The sequence below is a fragment of the Macrotis lagotis genome, chromosome 1 (genome assembly GCF_037893015.1).
Source record: "Macrotis lagotis isolate mMagLag1 chromosome 1, bilby.v1.9.chrom.fasta, whole genome shotgun sequence".
Lineage (NCBI taxonomy): Eukaryota > Metazoa > Chordata > Mammalia > Peramelemorphia > Peramelidae > Macrotis > Macrotis lagotis.
Genome location: NC_133658.1, coordinates 876,365,700 through 876,386,881, shown reverse-complemented (window position 1 = coordinate 876,386,881; position 21,182 = coordinate 876,365,700). Strand labels below are relative to the sequence as shown.

Below are 21,182 nucleotides of genomic sequence, written 5' to 3'. Positions count from 1 at the left end.
GACATAATAAGCAAGGACCCCTCCAGGAGCTCACAGTCTATTGGAGGAGATGACGTGAACATAAGTCATAGACAACACAAGAGGAAAAAGGGATGCCTCAGGATTCAAAGGAGTTGAAAAAGGTTCATGTAGAAAGGAGCCAGAGAAGGCAAAAGACAGTGATGACAAGGGAAATAGCCAGGAAAGCATCTGGAGCTAGGAGATGAAATGTTTTGTTCAAGAACCAGGTCAGGGTCACAGGCAGCAGTGAATGGCAGAGGAAAGATCCTGTAGACAAGGGGTTGGAGCAGAGAACAGAACAACACTGGGAGGGTGGAAGGGACCTGTAGCCTAGTGAGGGGGATCTGTCCATTAGGAAAGTCACCTGGATGAAAGAGTGGAGTATGGGCTAATACAGCAGGCAGAACCACCAGCAGGTTAGTGGAGGATCTAGGCATGGAGATATGAAGGACTGCACGAGAGGGATGGCAATGACAGAAGGGAGGGGAGGGGAGGGCTTAGAGAGGTTATTTTAATCCTCAAATGCTCTTAGAATGCTTACCTGGATCCTTTCAAGTTTTCTTTAAAATGATTTTATATTCCATTATTTCTATTTACTATATTAAACAATTAAAATAAATAATTATCTGTTTTAAGACTGTCCAAATCAATTTATGTTCTTAAAGTAGCATTGCCTTTGGCCATTATCTGTCACTACCTGCCAAGTCAGTCAAATTGTTACTATGCACTTTCTGAGCTCTTTTGTTCATGTAGCAATAGATCCACAGCATTACATTTCTACATAAAAGTACTGTAATCTGAGTATTTCATTTCTAACATATTTCAATTTTTCATTTCTGGTCACTTTTTAAAAATAGTTCAGAACTGATTATGTCCCATATATTTTTCTCATTATTATTCTTTCTTTTTGCTAATTCTGATCTTTACCCTGATAAATTAGTGGTTTTGCTGTCAGGAATAACTTCTAAATTAGAAAATATTCTTTTCTTGTCTTAAAATAGATTTCACCTTAAGTTATTTGGTGCTTGTCTGATTCTTTTCTCAAAGAAAGTGTTCATGACATCAAGATATGGACTTTCTGTGTAGTCTACAAGTCTTTGGCTGTTAGTATCCCACCCACCCCCCTTTTGTAATTGAATCATGCTTTCTCATGAGCTTTATTTTTCATCTTCATCTTTTTTCATTTTGCACTGAAGTCATGAGGTATCAGAATATATGGAGGTCTTGAAGAAAGAGGAAAGTTGAAATTAAATTCAGCATGCATCTAGGCTAGTACTGGAGCCAGCTGAAATTTGCTCACAAGAGCCAAATGTTAAATTTTCAGTATGAGCATCTACATTCACAAATCGGGGCTTGGTTTATTGTTCTGTGGATTGTCAAGGTTTAAGAAAACAGAACATAGTAATAATGCAGATGGAACTTAAGTATGTTGTACTTACACTCCTCACCCAGGAGCATCTGTCATTATACCTCCAGCTGTCTCATCAGAATTCCTTAGAGAGGCAAAAAATATGTGCAGTTGATTTTATCATACATCCAAAAACAACATGAAACATTTATGTCATGGGATCATCAGTCATCTCATATTATAGTAATGACATGTATTTGCAAAATGTCTACCATGAAATAATTTCAATTTGTGTACCAACACTAGTTGTGGAGCACAAAAAATTCTATGAAATCAATAAAATCTTCCCAAGTTGCACAGACGTGAATTTTTAATAACATTATTGGTCTCAATTTTTTAAAATCCAAATCCTAGTTAATAGAATTTCATTGAATTCAATATAAAATGTGGAGTTACTTGGCCATACAAGAATGTATGAAGGGCGGGGTGGCGTAGTGGAGTAGTGGATAAAGCACAGGCCTTGGAGTCAGGAGGAGTACCTGGGTTCAAACCCAGTCTCAGACACTTAATAATTACCTAGCTGTGTGGCCTTGGGCAAGCCACTTAACCCCATTTGCCTTGAAAAAAACCTTAAAAAAAAAAGAATGTATGAAGAAAAAAGAATCTCTTTTTCAAAAGATAAGCACTTTCTAATTATCACTTAGAAGCTAAAACTAGAAATGACTTTAAAAAAACCAGTTTAGAAACATCAATTTTCTAGGGCCACAATCAAATATATTGCATACTATTATTATCTTCATTAAATTGGTAGTTGCAATAACAAAAATTCACTGTGATCATTAATACAATTGGGGGGGGCTGTCTCCCTTCTCAATTAAATTTCATGAGGGAGGGGAAGCTCTAGTTGTTGATTCTACTTCTTAGAATTCTCCTAAATCCTCTTCAATATAGCCGATCCCAAGGTCATCATTGAACCGTAACTACCCTCTTCTCCAAAGTTATCAATGCTCTTATCATTGTCAAATATAATGACTTTTTTTTAATGCTCATCCTTCTTGTCCTCTAAGGATTCACTTTCTCCTTTTGGATATTTTTCTCATTGGGTTTTCTGAATTTGCTCTCTTGGGTTCTTCTTCCTATTTAAAATAGCCTTCTCTTCATTCAGGTCATTTCATAACTCTAGGGAGGCCCCTAAGCTCTGTTCTAGAGTCTCTTCTCTCTATCACCTCCCAAGCTATGGTAGAGCCTTCCAAGCTTCTACTGGTCTAATCACTTGGCACACTGTATTGAACTCTAGTAGTGATGTCATTCATTTCAATCCTCTTCAAGAATTGAGAACAACCAACGAACCATACTATCTCACTTTTTATTCTCTTCAACTACCATCTCTGCATGATTCTCATCTATTTATCCAGTTAGTTTCTCTCCTGAGCTGCAGTCCTGCATCATCAACTGCTTGTTAGACATTTCAACTTGATGAAAGTTCTATAGGGACTTCAAACTCAACATATCCACAAGTGGAACACATTGCTTTTTCCCAAAACCAATCTTTTGAAGTCCTCTATTACTGATAAGCAATTATCAATCTTTTCCACCTAAGTTTGGCAACCTTAATGTCATCCCTGATTCTTCTCTCATCCTTCCTGAATCCACATAGCTTATCAGTGGCTGAGTCTTGTGACTTCTTTCTTCCCTTTTCTCATTAACATTTTCTCCTTGTAATTCACATAGTCAGCATTTTAATTCAAGGCCCTCAACAGTCCTCCCCTGGACCACTGCAATAATTGCTATGAGGACTCACCTCAAGTTTCTTCCTACTCCAATTCATCCTAGCTACTAAAGTGACTTCGTGTGGTGTCTCATGTAGTATGGGTTTGATGTCTCAAAACTCCCTCTTCTAAACTTCTATGGACTCCTAATACTAAGAGGATCAAACAAAAAGCCCTCCATTTGACATTCACAGTCCATCACAACCTGGCCCCTTTCTAGTCTTCCCTCCTCTAACTCCAGGGTCTGCTCACCCTGGCCTACTGGCTCTTCCTCACAAGATAATACATCACTGTGTCTTTGTACTGAATGTCCAACATGCCTGCAATAGTTTTCCTCTGAGAACCCTAGGGAATGTTAGAAACAATAAAACCCCATGAACTGATGAAGATCTTGAGCCCACTCCCTTTCTCCATCACACCATGTTACTGGCAACAAAAGTATGCTAGCAGACCCAAGGAAGGGCCCAAATCACCAACACCCTCCTTTTCCAGTGCCTTGGAGATCTGAGCTCAAGGTTTCACAAGTTTGGGGGGGGGGGGGATGTGATGACCAGTGTTCTATGCTTCAAAAGATCTCTTGAGGGAGGAGGAAGAACAGAGAAAAAGAAGGAGGACACATGTCTGAGTCTGAACAAAAAAGCTCAATTCCGTATCCCAACCACCCAGAGCATTGGAAATTCAAACTATTGAAATCAACCAAGTAGTTCTCTGAACTACCAGCACTGGGTGAGAGAACTGAGGAAGCAGGATACTACATGGGGAGGCTAGGCAATACTCCACTAAACCTGAAGAAAAGAACCCAACATTCCACTGGGGTCAGTTCTGTCTGCTCCAAAGTCTTCTGGGGCAGAGACTTCGTCTGGTAACAATGAATTGCCCAGGATGGAAAGAGATCCAGTCCACTGGAAAACTATCAAGAAGCAGGAAGAATCAGAAAGTAAGCGATGAGGGAAAATTAGGGGAGGAAAGACTCAAATTACTAAAGATCCCAAGAAGAAAACTCAATGCTCTCAAACATAAGCAGGGAAATTAACAAAGATGCCATTATGAGTTCCAGATATAGAAAATAAATCCAGGCATCTATAAATAAATACTACAAAACAACCCTTGATGAGACAGAGGACCTTGTGGAATTTAAAAAGAACACAGAACCACAACCTGTTGCTTTTGAGTGGTTCAAAAGAGAAATGAAAACTATGAGAGCAGAATTTATGGTCTAGATAACAAAAATAATGAGAAGAATGGAAAAGTTTGAATCTGTTATGGTAAATCTTACCAAGGAAACACAAGAAAGAACAACTGGAAAAGCAAATATGCAGAAGTGAAGGTCAGCGTAGAAGAGAAGCAAAAATTATTAATATTAAAAGAAAATATGTTCTCTGTCCATGTACAGTAATTTCAAAAACAGGATGTATATGGAAAACCTAAAGATCATAGGTCTCCTGAATATGAAGATATGTCAAGAAAGCTGAACACTATAATACCGCCCCCCCAAAAAGAGAGAACTATTCAAAAATTCTAAACAGTTATTGCCATCAACGTCCTTGGCACTGTCAAATAGTGCAACATTAGGAATGGATGTAGTTTTACTAGTGGAAATAACATCAAAGAGGATGAATGAACACATGGTTTGCTGCTGTTTCCTAAAAACCAATAGGATAGTACTTTTTTATCTGACTCAGAAGTGAAACTTGTTCCATATATGGTCTGTCCTATTAACATGTGACTCCTACTAGAAAGTAGTTGACTTGCTTTTCTATTTGTATCCTCAGTGATTAGCGCAGTGCTTTGTATAAAATGTTATCTCAGTATTATCTGATAAATTTTTAAATTTTAGCTGTTGGATGCCAGAGGACAGGAGTTCAAATCCAGCCTCAGACTCCTGACAGTTACTGTGTGACCTTGGGTGAGTCACTTCCCTCTGACTGCCTAGCCTCCAGTCCTCCTGATTCCTATCTGGCCACTGGATTCAGATGGCTCTGGAGAAGCCATTATGTGTTTGTCATCACCTCACTTCCCCTTGACAATGAAGGACAAACATTTTCATTATGTACATACAAAGGAGGTGCTAAAAAAATTTTTTTTTGCAAAATTGAATGAAAATTGTTTACAGATAAAAAATGGTGCTAATCTGGCATTTTAAGCAAGGGTTCAAAGAAAAATCTCCCTTTCCTAAAAGGCCCAACTCAGTTGCTACCTTGTCTTTAAGTCTTTCCCCATCTCTGACCTCTCTAACATCCCCACATTTCTCATAGCCCTTTGCCACCATCATTTGTGCTAATCTCTCTCTGTAGAATTTTGTAGTTATTTGCATAGAGGTAACCCTCTCCCCTGTATGGTGAGTTCCTTATGGGCAGGAACTATATTGCTTTTTCCACCTTCCTTGCCCGGTGATCAACACTGGGCCTTACACCCAAAGGGCATTTAATAAATATCTGCTGAAAGAAAAGTCGGTCAGTCCTACTTAGTGGAGAAAGACCAGGGTCAGCTTGATGTAGTTCCATCTTGTTACCTGGCCTATTTGGCTCTCCTCAGTTTATCCAAACTTTTCAGTTGAGTCTTTTCACATATGAGCAAGCTGTCACATGTTCATTACACTGAAAAATCAAGCTTGCTCTCAGGGAAAAGGTAGGACACAGAATGGTGCATATTATAAACTATCAGACACATTAGGATATTAGATTTTGCTTAATTGTGTTTTTTTTGGTAACAACAGAGTCATTTGAGGTCAAAGAATATATTAGATAATGAGTGGGTATGAAAAATAGAAGGAGAAATCAATAAAACATTTTTTAAACAATAGAAATCCATATGTATGTTGAAAAGGTTCCAGTGTCCATTTACAGAGTAAAATATCTGCAATAGATAACGTGTTGGGTCCAAAGTCAAGGAAACCTGAGGTCAAACCCAGCCTCAGATACTCACCTGCAATGTAGCATTAGGCAAGTTCTTGCCTGACTCAGTGTTTTCATCTTTAAATTGGTGATAATAATAGCACCCAACTTCCACAGTTGCTACAAGGATTAAATGAGAAAATATTTGCAAAGTGCTTTGTAAACCTTAAAGAGCTACCTAAATACTATCAATCAGTAGCAGCATCTAGAACTGCTCTGGCTCCATTTCCAATCAGGGCAAAGGGCCTGATGGATCTCCTTGGTTCATAGAATAATACTTTCCCCAGTCTCAGTAAATGGAGATATGTGGGAAAATCAGTTATCAGCTAAACAGGTAAAGACAAGACTCCATACTATGCATACATGGTCTAGAAGGGAGCTAACAACACAACAAAGAACACAAACTCTTCTTTTTTAATTTAACCCAATTCTTGTGTCTTTGTCATAATTATCAGTACACAAAAGTACTTGCTTTTTAAGCCCAAGATCCTCACAGAATACCAAGAAACAGTATTTCAAGACATAACATCTTAAGGAAAACAAGTCATGTCTTTAAAATTAAGTATAAGCACAAACATAATACCTTTGAAAACTTTCTTTTTAGGGATCACAGATAATTTCATTATTCAAATCCTGAACCATTGATCAATATAAAACACATAGATCAGATATTTCTAGTTGTGTTGTTTTGCAAATGTTCTGTTCCCTTAAGGCTTTTTAAAGGTAGAAGATGTTTCTAATCCTTATCTAACTTCCACAGAAGTAAAAGATTATCTGGATCTATATAGTCTTCTCTTCTGGAAGCAAAAGTGAAATTAAATTGCCTACCACAAGGCGGGAGAGAAGGAGAGAAAGAGAGGCAGAAAGAGAGAAGCAGAGAAAGAGAGGCAGAGAGAGAGAATCATAGAGAGACACAACATCTTCCCCACATCTCAAATTGCAATATTAACTCATCACCTTGGTTATTTCCTGCTGTAACCGCTCCCTAAAACATTTAAATGATGGAAGGAGAGCAATGTTGCACACAGCAATGTTGCTATGGCTAATTAAGGAGTTGAGGGAATTAAGAAAGGGGGTTATCAAATTTATCCATTCCAGGTCCTCATTAGCCTAAAGATGTGCAAGGCCAGAAAGTAGAAATAACTGTTAGGCTACAGTGAATTCAAATATAAAAACTGATTTGTGGGTAAAAGATGTTATGTGCTCCTGAATATATCAATTCAACCTATACTCCCACAAGCAACTTGATGAAATATTGGACTTACTGTCTTTTTAGTCATTGTATTGAGATAAATATTTTCTCAGGAGAAAAGAAAAATCAAATGCCAGAAAAGTGTAAAGCCACATTTTGAGGAATGGTTTGGGCATAGAATATACAGGAAATTTGAAGTTATGGTGCCCAGAGCAACTATAACAACCATAAAGCATGTTTACAGTGAATTCCAATTACAGAGATCTTGAGGAACTAAAACTGCCTTTAAAAATACCAGGGGCAGGGCGGCTAGGTGGCATAGTGGATAAAGCCCTGGAGTCAGGAGTACCTGGGTTCAAATCCGGTCTCAGACACTTAATAATTACCTAGCTGTGTGGCCTTGGGCAAGCCACTTAACCTCATTTGCCTTGCAACCCCCCCCAAAAAAAGGGGCACTCAGCTCTTGATTTATGGACACAACCAAAAAGCAGGGAGCAATGTCTTCAAAGGGGACTTCCAGGCCTTCTACCTACAGAACAAGCAAAGTACATGTGAAAACATTTCCCCCCCTCAAGATAACACTTCCTTATGTCATTCGAAAAGTAGCCAGGACACCATATCCCCCAACCCTCTTCTCCAGAGTCCAAGACTACACAGACATACTGCCCAGATCCTCCCTCTTTATTGTGTCCCAATGGTAGGAATGCCTTGGAATTCAATTCAACTGGGCAAAGCCCTGTGTTAAGTATAATTGGCTCTGAAAATTGGCTGAAGGTGGCCCTGGGGAAATGAGAGCTTTGCTTTCATTGACAGACAGTCATTTACCAGTTAAAAGGTATCTTAGCCACATTATCCATCTATGCCTCATGAAAATCCTGTGAGAGAGGAAATATTTGTTCTCTCTGTTTTGCAGATGAAGAAACTGAGCTCTCAAGAGGGAAGGGGACCTGCCCACCACCACAGTGGCCTGAGCCTCAGGCCCTTGGCTGCTTAACAGGGTCAAAATCCTCCCATGCAAGTGACCACCAGGCAAGCCTCCACCAAGAAAGAGATCCAAAGTGTGTTGCTCCATCTGATCCCAGCTTCTTACTTTTTTTTTTAAGTGTTTGTAGGCAATGGGGTTAAGTGGCTTGCCGAAGATCACAGTTAGGTAATTATTAAGTGTCTGAGGCTGGATTTGAACTCAAGTCCTCCTGACTCCAGGGTCTGTGCTCTATCCCAGCATCTTATCTTAAAAAAAAATTCAACAGTATTTTGTTTTGAAGGGTGAGAGATAAAAAGAGTTATGTTCCAATTTCATTTGAATCAACTAAAACCTTGGGGAGCAAGGGTAAGGCATCTTGAAGGAGGCGGGGCTTGGAGGCAGGAAGGTCTGGACTCAAGCCTTCCTTTTGACACCTACAAAACTGGGCTTGTCCAATTCTCAGGCATAGTCTTAAATTTTCTTCCAAAACTCAAAAGTCAACAGGTTACTTTGAATTCACTAAACCACATTAGACCCAGGGATTCACTATTACAAAAAAGGGTCATTAAGACAATTCTTAGGTGCACATCAAGGTCAGTGGAGCAAGCTCCCACTAGCATTGAAGCACTGTGTTTTTGGAATGTCCATACAACTGTCTACCAAGAACTTTTTAAATAACATTTTTGAAAGCTGTTATAAATATCCTGAAAAAATCTAAAGAAAAAATACAATAAAAATAAAAACACCAGTCCACACTTCTGATCTGAAGCTCAGGACATTCACATTTTTTCTGGTGCCTCAGGACAAGCAAAGAGTATCTTCCAAACAGCAGCAAAAATGGTCTAGTTCTGGAAAGTGACCAGTTTAACTCTCAGTTCTTCTCCATGTCAACTCTTTCCTTCGTCACTATCAATATGGGTGAATCCTCTTTGAAGAGCCAAAGTCTAGCAAATGGGAGAAATTCCTGTAATCTCTGAGAAATCCATGCAGAAGAATATTCTCTCAGATTTCTAAGTATGACAAGGTTGAAGCAACACTTATCACTCCCTCCTGACTAAAGTCCACTTGGTAACCCAGTGTGACGTGATTTTTGCTTTTCCAAGGAAAAAGAAAAACAATCCCCAAAACAATCCATGATAAAGCAAGATGATGAAGTTTCAGAAAATCTATTCTCAGTCAAATGTCAGGAGTCTCCCCTCCTCATGCTGGCTGTGTGTGAGCTTGGGCCAGGCACCAGGCCATCAGCTAGAAGAGGGTTGGACCAGGTGGTTCCTAAGGTCCTTCCAGGCCTAAGCCTCATGACACATTGGAAAGAGTCCTAGATCCAAGGCAGACAGCCTAAGCTCTCAAGCCAGCTTTGACACAGTAGTCACTTACTGATCTGTGGGAACTTATTTTACAAGGATTTCTTCCAAGTGAAAAACAGAAGAGACAGATGGTAGAATCAAAATTTTTAAATCCTTAAGGTAAGTCTGTAATGTAATTGATCCCAGAGGCTATAATTATAAGAGGATATATTTCAGGACTGGGGAGGTGAGACTGCCATCTCTTACTACAAAGGGACAGAAAGCACAAGGGAAAAGCAAAGCACATCGTAAAGGAAATGAGACTGAATGCAAAAACCAACCCATATGTGGTTTAGTCAACCTGAATGTGCAAAGTATCAGGAAAACTATGTGTGTAAAAAGAAACTCAGGCAAAAAAGCAGAATCCCAGAACTTTTCTCCAGAAGAAATCAAATTTTAAAAACATGAAATAATCTACCCTCAAATGAAAGCAGATATCTGTTAAACCAATAAAACGATTAATCCTTCATTCCTCTCAAAGTCCTGATCAAACATTCACCCAGGAGGCTCAGTTTTTATTTTTCCTATAAAAGATAAGATCTGGAAAAACCTTGAGAAGCTGGTTTCCCACCAGTTGTTTGAAGAATGTAAATACAGGTAATGAAGGGATTACAGCCAGGTACTACTGACCTCCAAAATGGACATGAATGGTACCCAAAGCTGTTGAATTTGCTCAGGGACATTTCCATGTAGTTGCTGGGGGTGGGGAGGGGAATAAAGAGGGCAGAAGTGATCAAACATCCACCATGTTAGCCCTAGAAATAGCAACCTTCCTTTCCCAGTTGGTTGGGACAAATTTTAGGGCATAGAATTAAACTATTAAATCCAAGCATCATTTGGAATATATTGGAATAAAATACCATATAAAATGGAAGTTTCCTGATGGTTTTATAGCAGCAGGAGAAACACAGAACCAAAGAAAAAGGTATTGCAGTGGATAGAGCACTGGCCCTAGAGTAAGATTTGAGTTAATATCTGACCTCAGACACTTAATAATTGCCTAGCTGTGTGACTCTGGGAAAGTTACTTAACCCCATTGCTTTGCAAAAAAAAAAAAAAAAGAGTATTTGTGGCAGTTAGGTGGGGCAATGGATACAGCACCAGACCTGGAGTCAGGAGAACCTCAAATCCAGCCTCAGACACTTAATAATTGCCTAGCTGTGTGTCCTTAGGCAAGTCACTTAACCCCATTGCCTTAAATAAATTTTTTTTAAAAAAAAGAATCTCCTTGTTAAGGTGGTAAGGAAAGATGACCACAGCTTTAGGATCCCAAAGGGAAGGGGTTTAAGTGAAGATCATGCCTTAATCTTAGTGCAGGGCTGGGCTTTCATCTAAGAGATGGGCACACTTTACAGGCATGCACCAAAAAAGATGTGAAAATTAGACCTATGAAAAAGTGTTAAAGGAATGTTAGATGTCACTAGGATAAGAGGGAGTGATGGAAAGAACACCAGCCTTAAAATGGAAAGAGAGGACATCTGCATTTCAGTTTTTACCTTTATATGACTGCATCTCAGTTTCCTCTATTCTATAAAATTCTTCTATCTATAAAAAAGGGGATACTACTGCTTATCCTTTATATAAGGAATGAGAAAACCAATGAGCACTATAAATAGAAGATTATTAATATTTTAATATGTTGGAATATATTTAAAATACAACCATCCTGAGGGTGGAGACACTTTGCTGTTTTCCCTGTGTATCTTCAGACTCTCAATCTTTCACTAGGGTCATAATCAAAGCCTTTTCCAAGAAAATGGAACCTACCAGTTAATTAAAATTAAATAGTTAACTTTGGGACCACAGAATTTTAGAATCTTAGAGGTTAATCTAATCTATCTTTTATTAGGAAAACTAGAAAGCATATGTTCAAAGTTACACAGTAAGCTTAGAGTAGAAGTTGACAAATAGCATCTCATCTAGATGAGTTTTCCCTCCTTTGAGTGAACTGCTCTATAAGAAAGGTGCTGAACCAGAAATAAATACTGTATGGATTGAAGGGGGGGGGGGGGGGGGAAGAAAGTGGGGAAAAAAGAACCAAATCTTGAGAATGAAAGCTCACAAGGAAAAATATAGTAGGAAAGCTGGCTCTTCTCCCACAACTAGTAAACTCAGATGATGGCTTAAACTTTATAGGCTATTTTATTACTTATATAACATTCTGTGGAAAGTTTTAAATTAGCTCCCTTTTTGAGAAAAAGCTAAAAGTCAATTTTTTTTTAATTGGAAAAACCTTACAAGTGCTCCATATCAAATACAGATATCAAATGTTCACTTTGGAACTTAATCATTTCCAATAATAAGAAGTGTTTAGCATAAAAGAAAATTACTGGCTATCAATCAAATACATAGAATTTTTCTCAGTCTAGAGAAAGAGAAATGCATAGTCCTGGCAGCAGTTGATAAGTGTTCTTTCATCATCACTTTCCAAGGTTTTCACACATTCTGTTCTCCATAACCCATTAAACAGGCTGAATCTAAACAACATCTTTATTTACATAAGAGGGAAAAGAGAAGTAGAGAAGTGCAGATATGATCAGGGAGGTCAAAACTGCTTACAAAATGGTTTGACAGTCAAATGTATACAGTTGAACATGGAAAAATTTCCATACTTTCACAGGCAACATTTTCCAGCATGAAATCAGATTATCTTTGAATAGCTACAAAGTGTTATTAATGCTAATAAAATTATCTATTCTTCTCAAAATACACCCCTAGTACTTAGTAATCGGGACTTCCTAGTTCATGAAATGTTTTCCCTTCAGAAATCAACTGTAATTAATCTAATTTTTTATTTAAAAATCCAGGTGGAAAGAATCATACCACATACCAAGATTTTGATGAATTAACATTTGGAAGATATTGAGAGCAAGAACCTTTGAAGAGCACACCTAGGCTTTGAATTTCTGTGATTCTGAAACAATTTCTCTGAGATTTGTTTGGGCTCAAAAATAATACTTTTGGCCAAATCCAATGGCCAAGACTTATCTCTTCCAATAACTGGTCATGTGTGCTGCCGAGGCAAAGCTAATGACTGAATGGCTGTGGACTTAAAGTGTTGATTTATTTTTGAAAATAGAAATAAAGGGAGTGGCTAGGTGGCGCAGTGGATAGAGCACCAGCCTTGGAGTCAGGAGTACCTGAGTTCAAATCTAACCTCAGACACCTAATAATTACCTAGCTGTGGGCCTTGGGCAAGCCACTTAACCCCACTGCCTTGCAAAAAAAAAAAAAAAGAAAAGAAATAAAAACATCACATAAATGAAAATATACAACTGTCTGCAGATAGGTTTTTATTGATCTGTTTAACTTCTATTTTCCTGGACTATAAAATTCAAAGTTAAAACACGTTCAACTTTCATATCATAAATCACAACATTCAAAAGTTGGAAGGGATCTAGTCCAAATTGTACCTTTTCCAAGTCATGAGTGTAGCCAAGGCTGAGATTTTTATGGCTATTTCTTCTCAAAGGGATAGGATCTGGAAATGCTAGTTATTGAGATACTAAAGTGAAAAGGAGGGTTTCCTGCCCACAGTCTTGTGAGGAGTCTTTATAAACTCATTCATTCAATAAGCATCTATCTTCCATGCAGATGCTAATGATTTTTATTAAAGAAGAGATCCATGGGGCGGCTAAGTGGGGCAGTGGATAGAGCACCAGCCCTGAAGTCAGGAGTACCTGGAGTCAGGAGTACCTAAGTTCAAATATGGCCTCAACCACTAAATAATTACCTAGCTATGTGGCCTTGGGCAAGCCACTTAACCCCATTGCCTCACAAAACTAAAAAACAAACAAAATGAGTAGATCCATGTTACTCAGTCCCCTCTCAAACTTCAGAGCCTCCTTATTTATAACAGGATGAAATAGAAATTTTTTAAATATCTTAAAAGATTCTCTACAGCCTGGCCCATTCCTGCCTTTCCAGTTTTCTGATATTTTACATTCCTTCACATATTCTAATAATTCAATGTCCCTGGTTCTCCAGAATGCTCCTCATTCATGACATTCTATCTCCTAATGAGGAATATAGGAGTGTTTGGGTTCCACAAGAAGGTGAAGAGAGAATTATTAGTTTACATTACAAAGACTGGGGTCAGCCTGTATAGTTGCCCATGGGCAGGTAGTAAATTAAGACAAAAGACTCAGCTTCACCTGATCAAAAAAACCTAAGATTAGGCCAGGTCTGCCCACCTAGTTCTGAGTTAACTAGGGTCTACTTCCTTCTCCTCTGTGCATGCTCAAGGAGGTAGTGGTTCTTGCTCATTAGTATTGAGCAAGGAGGGGAATAACATAAAGAAGTGAATTATATCAATTAGATTGTGACCCCAGCCAAACAAAGACTGAGAAGAAGGGGCAGGAACAAAAACTTTTAGAATGCATATAAGACCTAACATTTCTGGGATTCCTCACCCCACTCCCGGTAGAGAGGTGTGTCATTTATTAAGATGTCTCAATAGGGGCAGCTAGGTGGATAAAGCACCGGCCTTGAAGTCAGGAGTACCTGGGTTCAAACCCAGTCTCAGACACTTAATAATTACCTAGCTGTGTGGTCTTGGGCAAGCCATTTAACCCCGTTTGCCTTACAAAAAAAAAAAAAAGATGTCTCAATAAAAACCATTTAAATCACTCCATACTAAGTATTCATGAGCAATTTATAACATCCTGATTTCCAGACCTTCACAATGGACTGCAATCTCCTCCTCACCTTGCTGTCTTAGAATTTAGAATTAAGACTGTCTTAGAATTAAGACTCATCTCAAATAGAATCTTTTAGAAAAGTTGTTTCTGCTGGAGTCTTCCCTTCATCTATTCTTTTGGTAGGCAGATAAAGATAGACAGACAGATCATCTGTATCTCTTTATATTTAGATATAAGTTCTTTTTTTTATTTGCTATTTTATTTTTCCAATTACAAGTTATGTTAGTTTTTCAACATTCATCCAACTTGCATATTTATAAATTATACATTTTTCTAATGCCCTCCCCTTGGCAGCAAACAATCTGATAAAAGTTGTATATGTACTTTTGTGTTTAACATATTTACATATTAGTCATTTTGCATATGAGTGATTAGCAAAAGAAAGAACCATGGGATAAGAAGGAAAACAGAAAGTTTTTAAAATGGTGAACATAGTATCCATTTAGATTCTGGGGTTTTGTTGTTTTTTATTTGGATGTGGATGGCATTGTCCATAAAGGTCTCTCAGGTTTGTCCTAAATCTCTGAACTGCTGAGAGGAGCTGCGTCAACCATGATAATTGATTAATTCGCAATGTTGTTAGTGTGTTATAACTTCTTTTATTTGAGGGCTAATGTTTTTGCTTCAACACAATGTCTGATATTTGCTTGTTGATCTATTGATGTATTTCTGGCATATGTCAAACACCATGTGAGGAACTGAGTGAGTCGTTGTTTAGGTAAAAGAGCCTCTGTCTTCATGAACCTTACAATCTAGGTCAGGGATAAGACCAAATCATAACTGAGGAAGGTAACATCTGATACTAAAATGACACTTTTAAGATATACACAATCTTCAATGGAAGCTTTACATATATTATTTCATTTTATGCTCATAGCAGTGAAATGGGTGCCATGCAGATGGCGAGAACCAGAACTGAGTTATAAGATGGAGGTTCACTCAAGGTTTACTTGATCCCAGTATTTGCCACTTGGGTCAGTCAAATGGGACTAAAATTCAATTCAATCTTGAAGCACACACATCACTTGGATGCAGCAAACCTGGCTTCCAGTCCCATTTCCCCTTCATCACCATTTACTAGCTGTGTAGGCAAATTACTGACCCTCCACAGATTACAGTTATCTAATCTATAAAGCAGTTCAAGAACTAGAGCAGATGATTTCTTAGGGTTTGTTTCTGTTCTGAGATACGAGATTCTATGATTCCCCAATATAAAACAAAAGAAAAAACAGGATCAAGAGCAAAAGCTAAAATACAAACTCATCTTGGTTAAATCCATTATAGTTACATCCTAGCAAGAACCATAAGTCTATTTGAAGAATGACCAGATAGAACAAAGTTCACAGATTTAGTGGTAGAAATTATATCAGAGGTCATTCAGTAAAACTCCATTACCAAACAAAAAGAAAACAGATTCAAAAATGTTAAGAGACTTGATTAAGGTCTTGATTGGTATCTACTAAATGGCTCAGATTCCAAACCCAGAACTTTTTCCCAAAAGAGACCTGAAAGACCCAGCTATTTTACATATCAGTCACAAGACTTTAAGCAAGTCATCAAATTCTGCATAGCAGATCTGAATTAAGAAACTTGCTTTAATCTAAAACCACTTCCCTTCTCACTCTTTATTTTCTGGACTCAGACTCCTTCATTTGATGGCAATGCCTCCCTGGTCTGCTTCCAGTACTGACTGCACTTTCACTCACATTCCTGACTCACACTCTCCTTGCTTTCCATGACCACTTTCAGACTTTCCCTCTGTGACCATCACTAGTAACAAGCTATCTGCCTTTGAGATAGGAACAATCCATTTTTTCATTTACATAGTTATACTCTCAACTCCCCAAAAATTCTAGTTTCTCAATCTATTCAAATTCTATTCTATTGTAATTCAGATCCACAGAGACAGCCATACCTTTCATCTTGCCATCCCCCACAAGTATTCCAATTCCAAGTGGTAAACAATGAAATTCCTTTATCTGATCATAACCTTCTATCAACTCTATCCTTCCTTTTGCTCAACATCCCCTAAACCTGTTCTTCAACCTCCCCATGACCTCCAATCCCTCCACCCCCTCAGTTCTTTCCCTTGGCCCTCTTCCCTAGTTGTATCTCTGGGTAAATCACTTCAAACCTGTACTATCCCTACACTCAAGTCCTTTGCCCCTTTGTCCTGTCACTAAAAACACTTTGAAGTAATCCCATTATTCTTCTCTCCCAATTCCTGTGTCACTGAAGTGAGTTGGGAGAAAAGTCATGAGGCCCAGTTGATTTTGTCCATTGCAAATTGATGCCATATAATCTGAATTGGACCCTCCCTCCTTTTAAACCTACTCAATCAATTTGTAGGAAAAGAAATGAGAATTTATCTCAAAGGTGATTTCAAATTTTTCCAGCAAACCTCAAGCTTCCCAGGATGTTTCTCCTTCTTAGCTGAGCTCCTTCCCTCACATTTCATTTAAAATGCTTAAAGAACTGAAACCATGAGCCAAGAACTCCTTCTTCTCTTTTCCACTCTATTACCTCTCCTAGTGTTTAAGTCTTCTCTCTGAACTCATCTAACATCCCTGTGCAGTCCTAGTCTCTTTCCTGAGCCCCAATCACCCCTCAGATCCAACGTCTCTCCTCCCCTTCCCTAGTGCCCCCTGTTCTTGAGTGCAATACCAGGAGGCATCTTCACCAGCCCTTGCTCCATAAGACATAAAGCCTCTTCTGCCACTGAAGGCAGTTTACAGCTCAGCACCACACTGCGATCCATGAGAAGGTGCCTTACTCTTCCTAGGGGCTGATGCATCTGAACCAGTGCTCCAGCTCTCCACTACAGACACGGCTCTGGAGGAGACCTTTGCTTTCTATTTTATGTTGTCAACCTACTTTAAGCTTCCCTCTCAGGATGTGAGATCCTTTAAAGCACTGACTGTGTTTCTGCCTTTCTTCATATTCCTGAAGGAGCACTTAATGCCATTGACTAATTTTTGAGAATCAAGTGATAATGTGAAAATGTCTCATGTGTGGAAAAGTGTAATACAATTCTTAAGTTATTGTATTTTAAATCTTTTGTCATCATTGATCTCATTCTTACTTTTTATGATGAGGTTCAGATTACAAGAGTTTGAGGATAAGTGACTTTCTATTTAGTGTTCTTTGAAACATTGTAGAGGGGCGGCTAGGTGGCATAGTGGATAAAGCACCGGCCCGGCCCTGGAGTCAGGAGTACCTGGGTTCAAATCTGGTCTCAGACACTTAATAATTACCTAGCTGTGTGGCCTTGGGCAAGCCACTTAACCCCATTTGCCTTGCAAAAATCCTAAAAAAAAAACAAAAAAAAAAAAAAAAAAACCCACAACACTGAAGAGTTGGAAAAAATGCCTGCTTTTTGTAGTACCTGAAAGAGAATTTGGGGATGTAATCTCATCTTCCCTAGTCTCACTGAATTCATTACTGAAAAAACTCCTCTAAAACAGATTAACTGAATCATTCTATTCCCACATGATCTTGATCTATTCTGCTAGTGTTCTATAATTTGAAACTTTTTCATTTCATATAGTTTGGAGATTATAAATACTTTATGTGCTATAAAAACAAGTTTCTTAAATTTTTATGGATCAGTTAGATCTAGACAAATGGGGTAATGGTTCTGATTGTGATGATTTTTCCAATTCCAATATGGTTTACTTAATGAATTCTCAGAAAACATGGTTTTTATTTGTAATATGAAATTTATCCAGGGCAGTGAGCTACTGGTATACTATCAGTTATCTAATCATTCTTTATAGACATCCAATAAATGCTAAATTTTTGCAGCCTACAAAGATATGTTGCATAATTTTCATAATTGTATTGCATAATCTACTTTATTATTATCTCATGCTCATCTTTTTTCAATAGGATTCTACTAAGATAATTGTTATTATTTCATCATTCTTCTGGCTCTTTCACATACCCTGATACCAACTTAATCCCCTGTTCTGGGCCTCAAAGATGATCTGATCCAACTCCTTCATTGGGCAGATGATGAAACTATGATCTCCAGCTTTAACAATCTATGAATTTACAAATTAATAAAGCAAATACTACCAAGGCCATCTAGGAACTTGGTGGTGTTAATGTCTCTACTAAGACTTCATGTTTCCCATCAAAGGAGCCCACCCTTGGTTTTAGCATGTCAACTCCACTAAACCAACTCTGCTTTTGAAGATCAAGTACTTAATCTATCTGCTGGTATTATGGAGAAGAAGGTGCACCAAGAAACAACATAAGAAGTCTGTGGGAGTCCCCTCCCCACTCTCAGCACCAAACCCAGTGAGTCACACTCATCACAGGCAGATCAACAACTGCATTTTGTTCAGAAGGAGTCACTGACGTCTCAGGTCAGAATTGATTTTGGTCAGCACTCATGACAGCATACAGAAACATTTCCTCAGGGAATCTTCTCATGGGATTGCTGTCTGAATGATATTCTCACAGGACTATTTTCTAACAATGTTACTGATTAATAAAGAAGAAATTTCAAAGGTTCAATTTAGAGAATGGAGGTTCTAAATATGGATAAAGAGAGTCTCAGGGAAGAAAAGAAGAAAAAGAGGGAAGGAGGGAAAGAAGGAAGAAAGAAAAAGGAAGATGAAAATATCCACTTATTTAACACCTACTAGGAGCTCGGGGCTAAGCACTCTGAAAATGTGACCTCAATGCACTGGCTCACCCAGAGACACTGTACTTCTAGACCTTAAATGAAGGTCTAGAAAATGAGTGCTAGCAGATCTCTTTGAAGCACCCACTCCCCAGGGAGTGCTGTCTAAAGCTGCAGACAGAAAGGGGGAGAGGGGGGAGATGACTCAAATCTTTGCTTCTTCCTTCTCATTTGCCTCCAGTTCCCAGCCCAGATCTGGCTCACCTCTTCTGAGTCTTCTCTTAGTCTCCTTGCCTCCAGTTTCTCTTCCCTGATCCATCATTGCCCTCACACAGCCTGGTACTCCCCCTTCCCCTTCCACCTACCCCCCCCTATTTTTCTGACCTCTCTAACTTTTCTTGTCATAGTCAAGAGTAGCATGTTATGAATAAAGGGCTGGCTTAGAGATCGAAGACCTGGGTTCAAATCCCAGCTCTGCCATTGACCATTGGTGTAGTGATAGGAGCAAGCCCCTTAATCTTCCTGTGTCTTTGTTTCCTTATCTAAGAAATGAAGAGAGTGCCCTACAACACCCTGAGTTCCTCTAAGTCCTCAACTCCTAAAGGAGATAGACTGGGTCCTTTTCCTTCTCCTCTTCCTCGGGCCTTACTTCTAGGAGTCATCTGAGAGACAGTGTGATGGAATTGAACAAAACATTAAAACTAAATGATGTTCAAGCCAAGGAGGAAAAAGTCTGAGTCTTTTTGCTGAAATCTTGGCCCAAAGGGGCTCTGTGGCAGGAAGAAACCTGCTGCGAAATATTCCCACACTCAGCCTCTTAAAGAAAGACAAGCAGAGACAAGTCCCTCGGCACTCCCCAAAGATCTGGGCTCCCAACAACCCAAGACACTCAGAGATCTTAGCCCTGAGACAAGAGCACCTGTCAGCCGGCGAGGGTTCTCACGGCTCTGTCATTTGAGGCCCAACACAAAGCAGTATTACATACCCATAAAAGACCTTGAGAAAACAAGATTGTCTTCACACAACAGTCGAGAAATCCTGGCAAAGACCCAGTGTTCAAGATAAAATTGTGAATTTATCCATACAAAAATTCAGCAGGTAAATCATTCCTGGACAAAGCTGCTCTAAGGAAAAACCTACAGCCTGCAGAGTTGTAGGAGGTCCCCACAAGTGATACTAAAGTCACTGTGCCATCTCTCACCTGAAGCCAGAGGTCGGATCCACTCTTTACTATTGAGATCAAGTCTCCAGAGGTCATTGAAGGCAGCATTGCAGCTGCTCTGGGTGCAGCCTCCAAAGACATACATGGATTGATTAGCATCATAGTAACAAGCACCTAGAAAGAGAAAAGAGAGAACAAAGATAAGAAAATATTGTTTCTCTCTACAAGTAACCAGTCCTGGAGCATACTTCAAGGACAGAACTGGAATTCTAGACCTAATGTTAAAATTGTATTCAGAAAAAGAAAACAGATACCTTTCTCTTTATCTTTAAATACACACAAATTTCCTGGAAAATGCATCTCCAGCTCAGGAAACCTCATTTATGCTATTCACATGAATTTTAATGACTTCCCACTATTGAGAACTTCAGAGCTTCACAAAGGTATCAAATTTATTTAAACACCAAGCAAGGCTACATAGTGATTCCTGAAACAGATAAACACTACCGCCAAGGAAGCATCAGAACATAACTTAATAGCTTCCAAAGATAGCATTTTGTATGTCCCTTTTGACTGGCCAGAAAGTACAAAAAAATGACAGTCCATGAATGTCAGACCGGAAAGGACCAAAGACATCATCCTCATGCTAAAAATAGGGGAATGAGCAAGGAGGAAAGGTGGGGCAAGCAGTAAAAGTGAGATCTTTAGTCAAAAGCTCCTGACTCGCTGTTTCAGCAAGTCATTTCTCTCCTGGGACCAACTATAAAATGCAAGAGGAATGTCCATAGTCAAGTGTCAAGAGTACTGTCCTGGTTCTACCACCTCCTTCCTTTGTGTCCTTTTAATATAAGTTCCTCAACATCTCTGGGATGCAGGTGATTTTTCTATAAAATGAAACAAACTAGACCTCTCAATCTAACTCTATTATCCTAAATGAAGGACAGCCCCATCTTTTTGAAAAATCTTCCTTTGAAAAACATATACACTGGTGACCCAAATTATTAACAAGAGAAACAAGACCATTTTAAAATAAGTCCTGTGGAACTGTTTATCTGTCAAATCTATGGAGAGGAGAATTTATGATCAAAGAAGAGTTAGAGAACATTATGAAATACAAATATGGATAAGTTTGATACACTAAATAGAAAGGGCTTTGCACAAACAAAACCATTACAAC

General features: G+C 38.7%; 1 protein-coding gene across 3 annotated transcripts in view; it reads right to left on the bottom strand.

The window, feature by feature from the left end:
* Nucleotides 1-21,182, bottom strand: part of FBXO42 (F-box protein 42) — a 103,803-nt gene that overhangs the window by 23,177 nt on the left and 59,444 nt on the right. For all 3 annotated transcript variants that reach the window (XM_074218337.1, XM_074218338.1, XM_074218336.1), the window contains one exon: nt 20,045-20,179. In XM_074218337.1, coding sequence (XP_074074438.1) covers nt 20,045-20,179 — 135 coding nt within the window. The remainder of the gene's footprint in view (nt 1-20,044; nt 20,180-21,182) is intronic.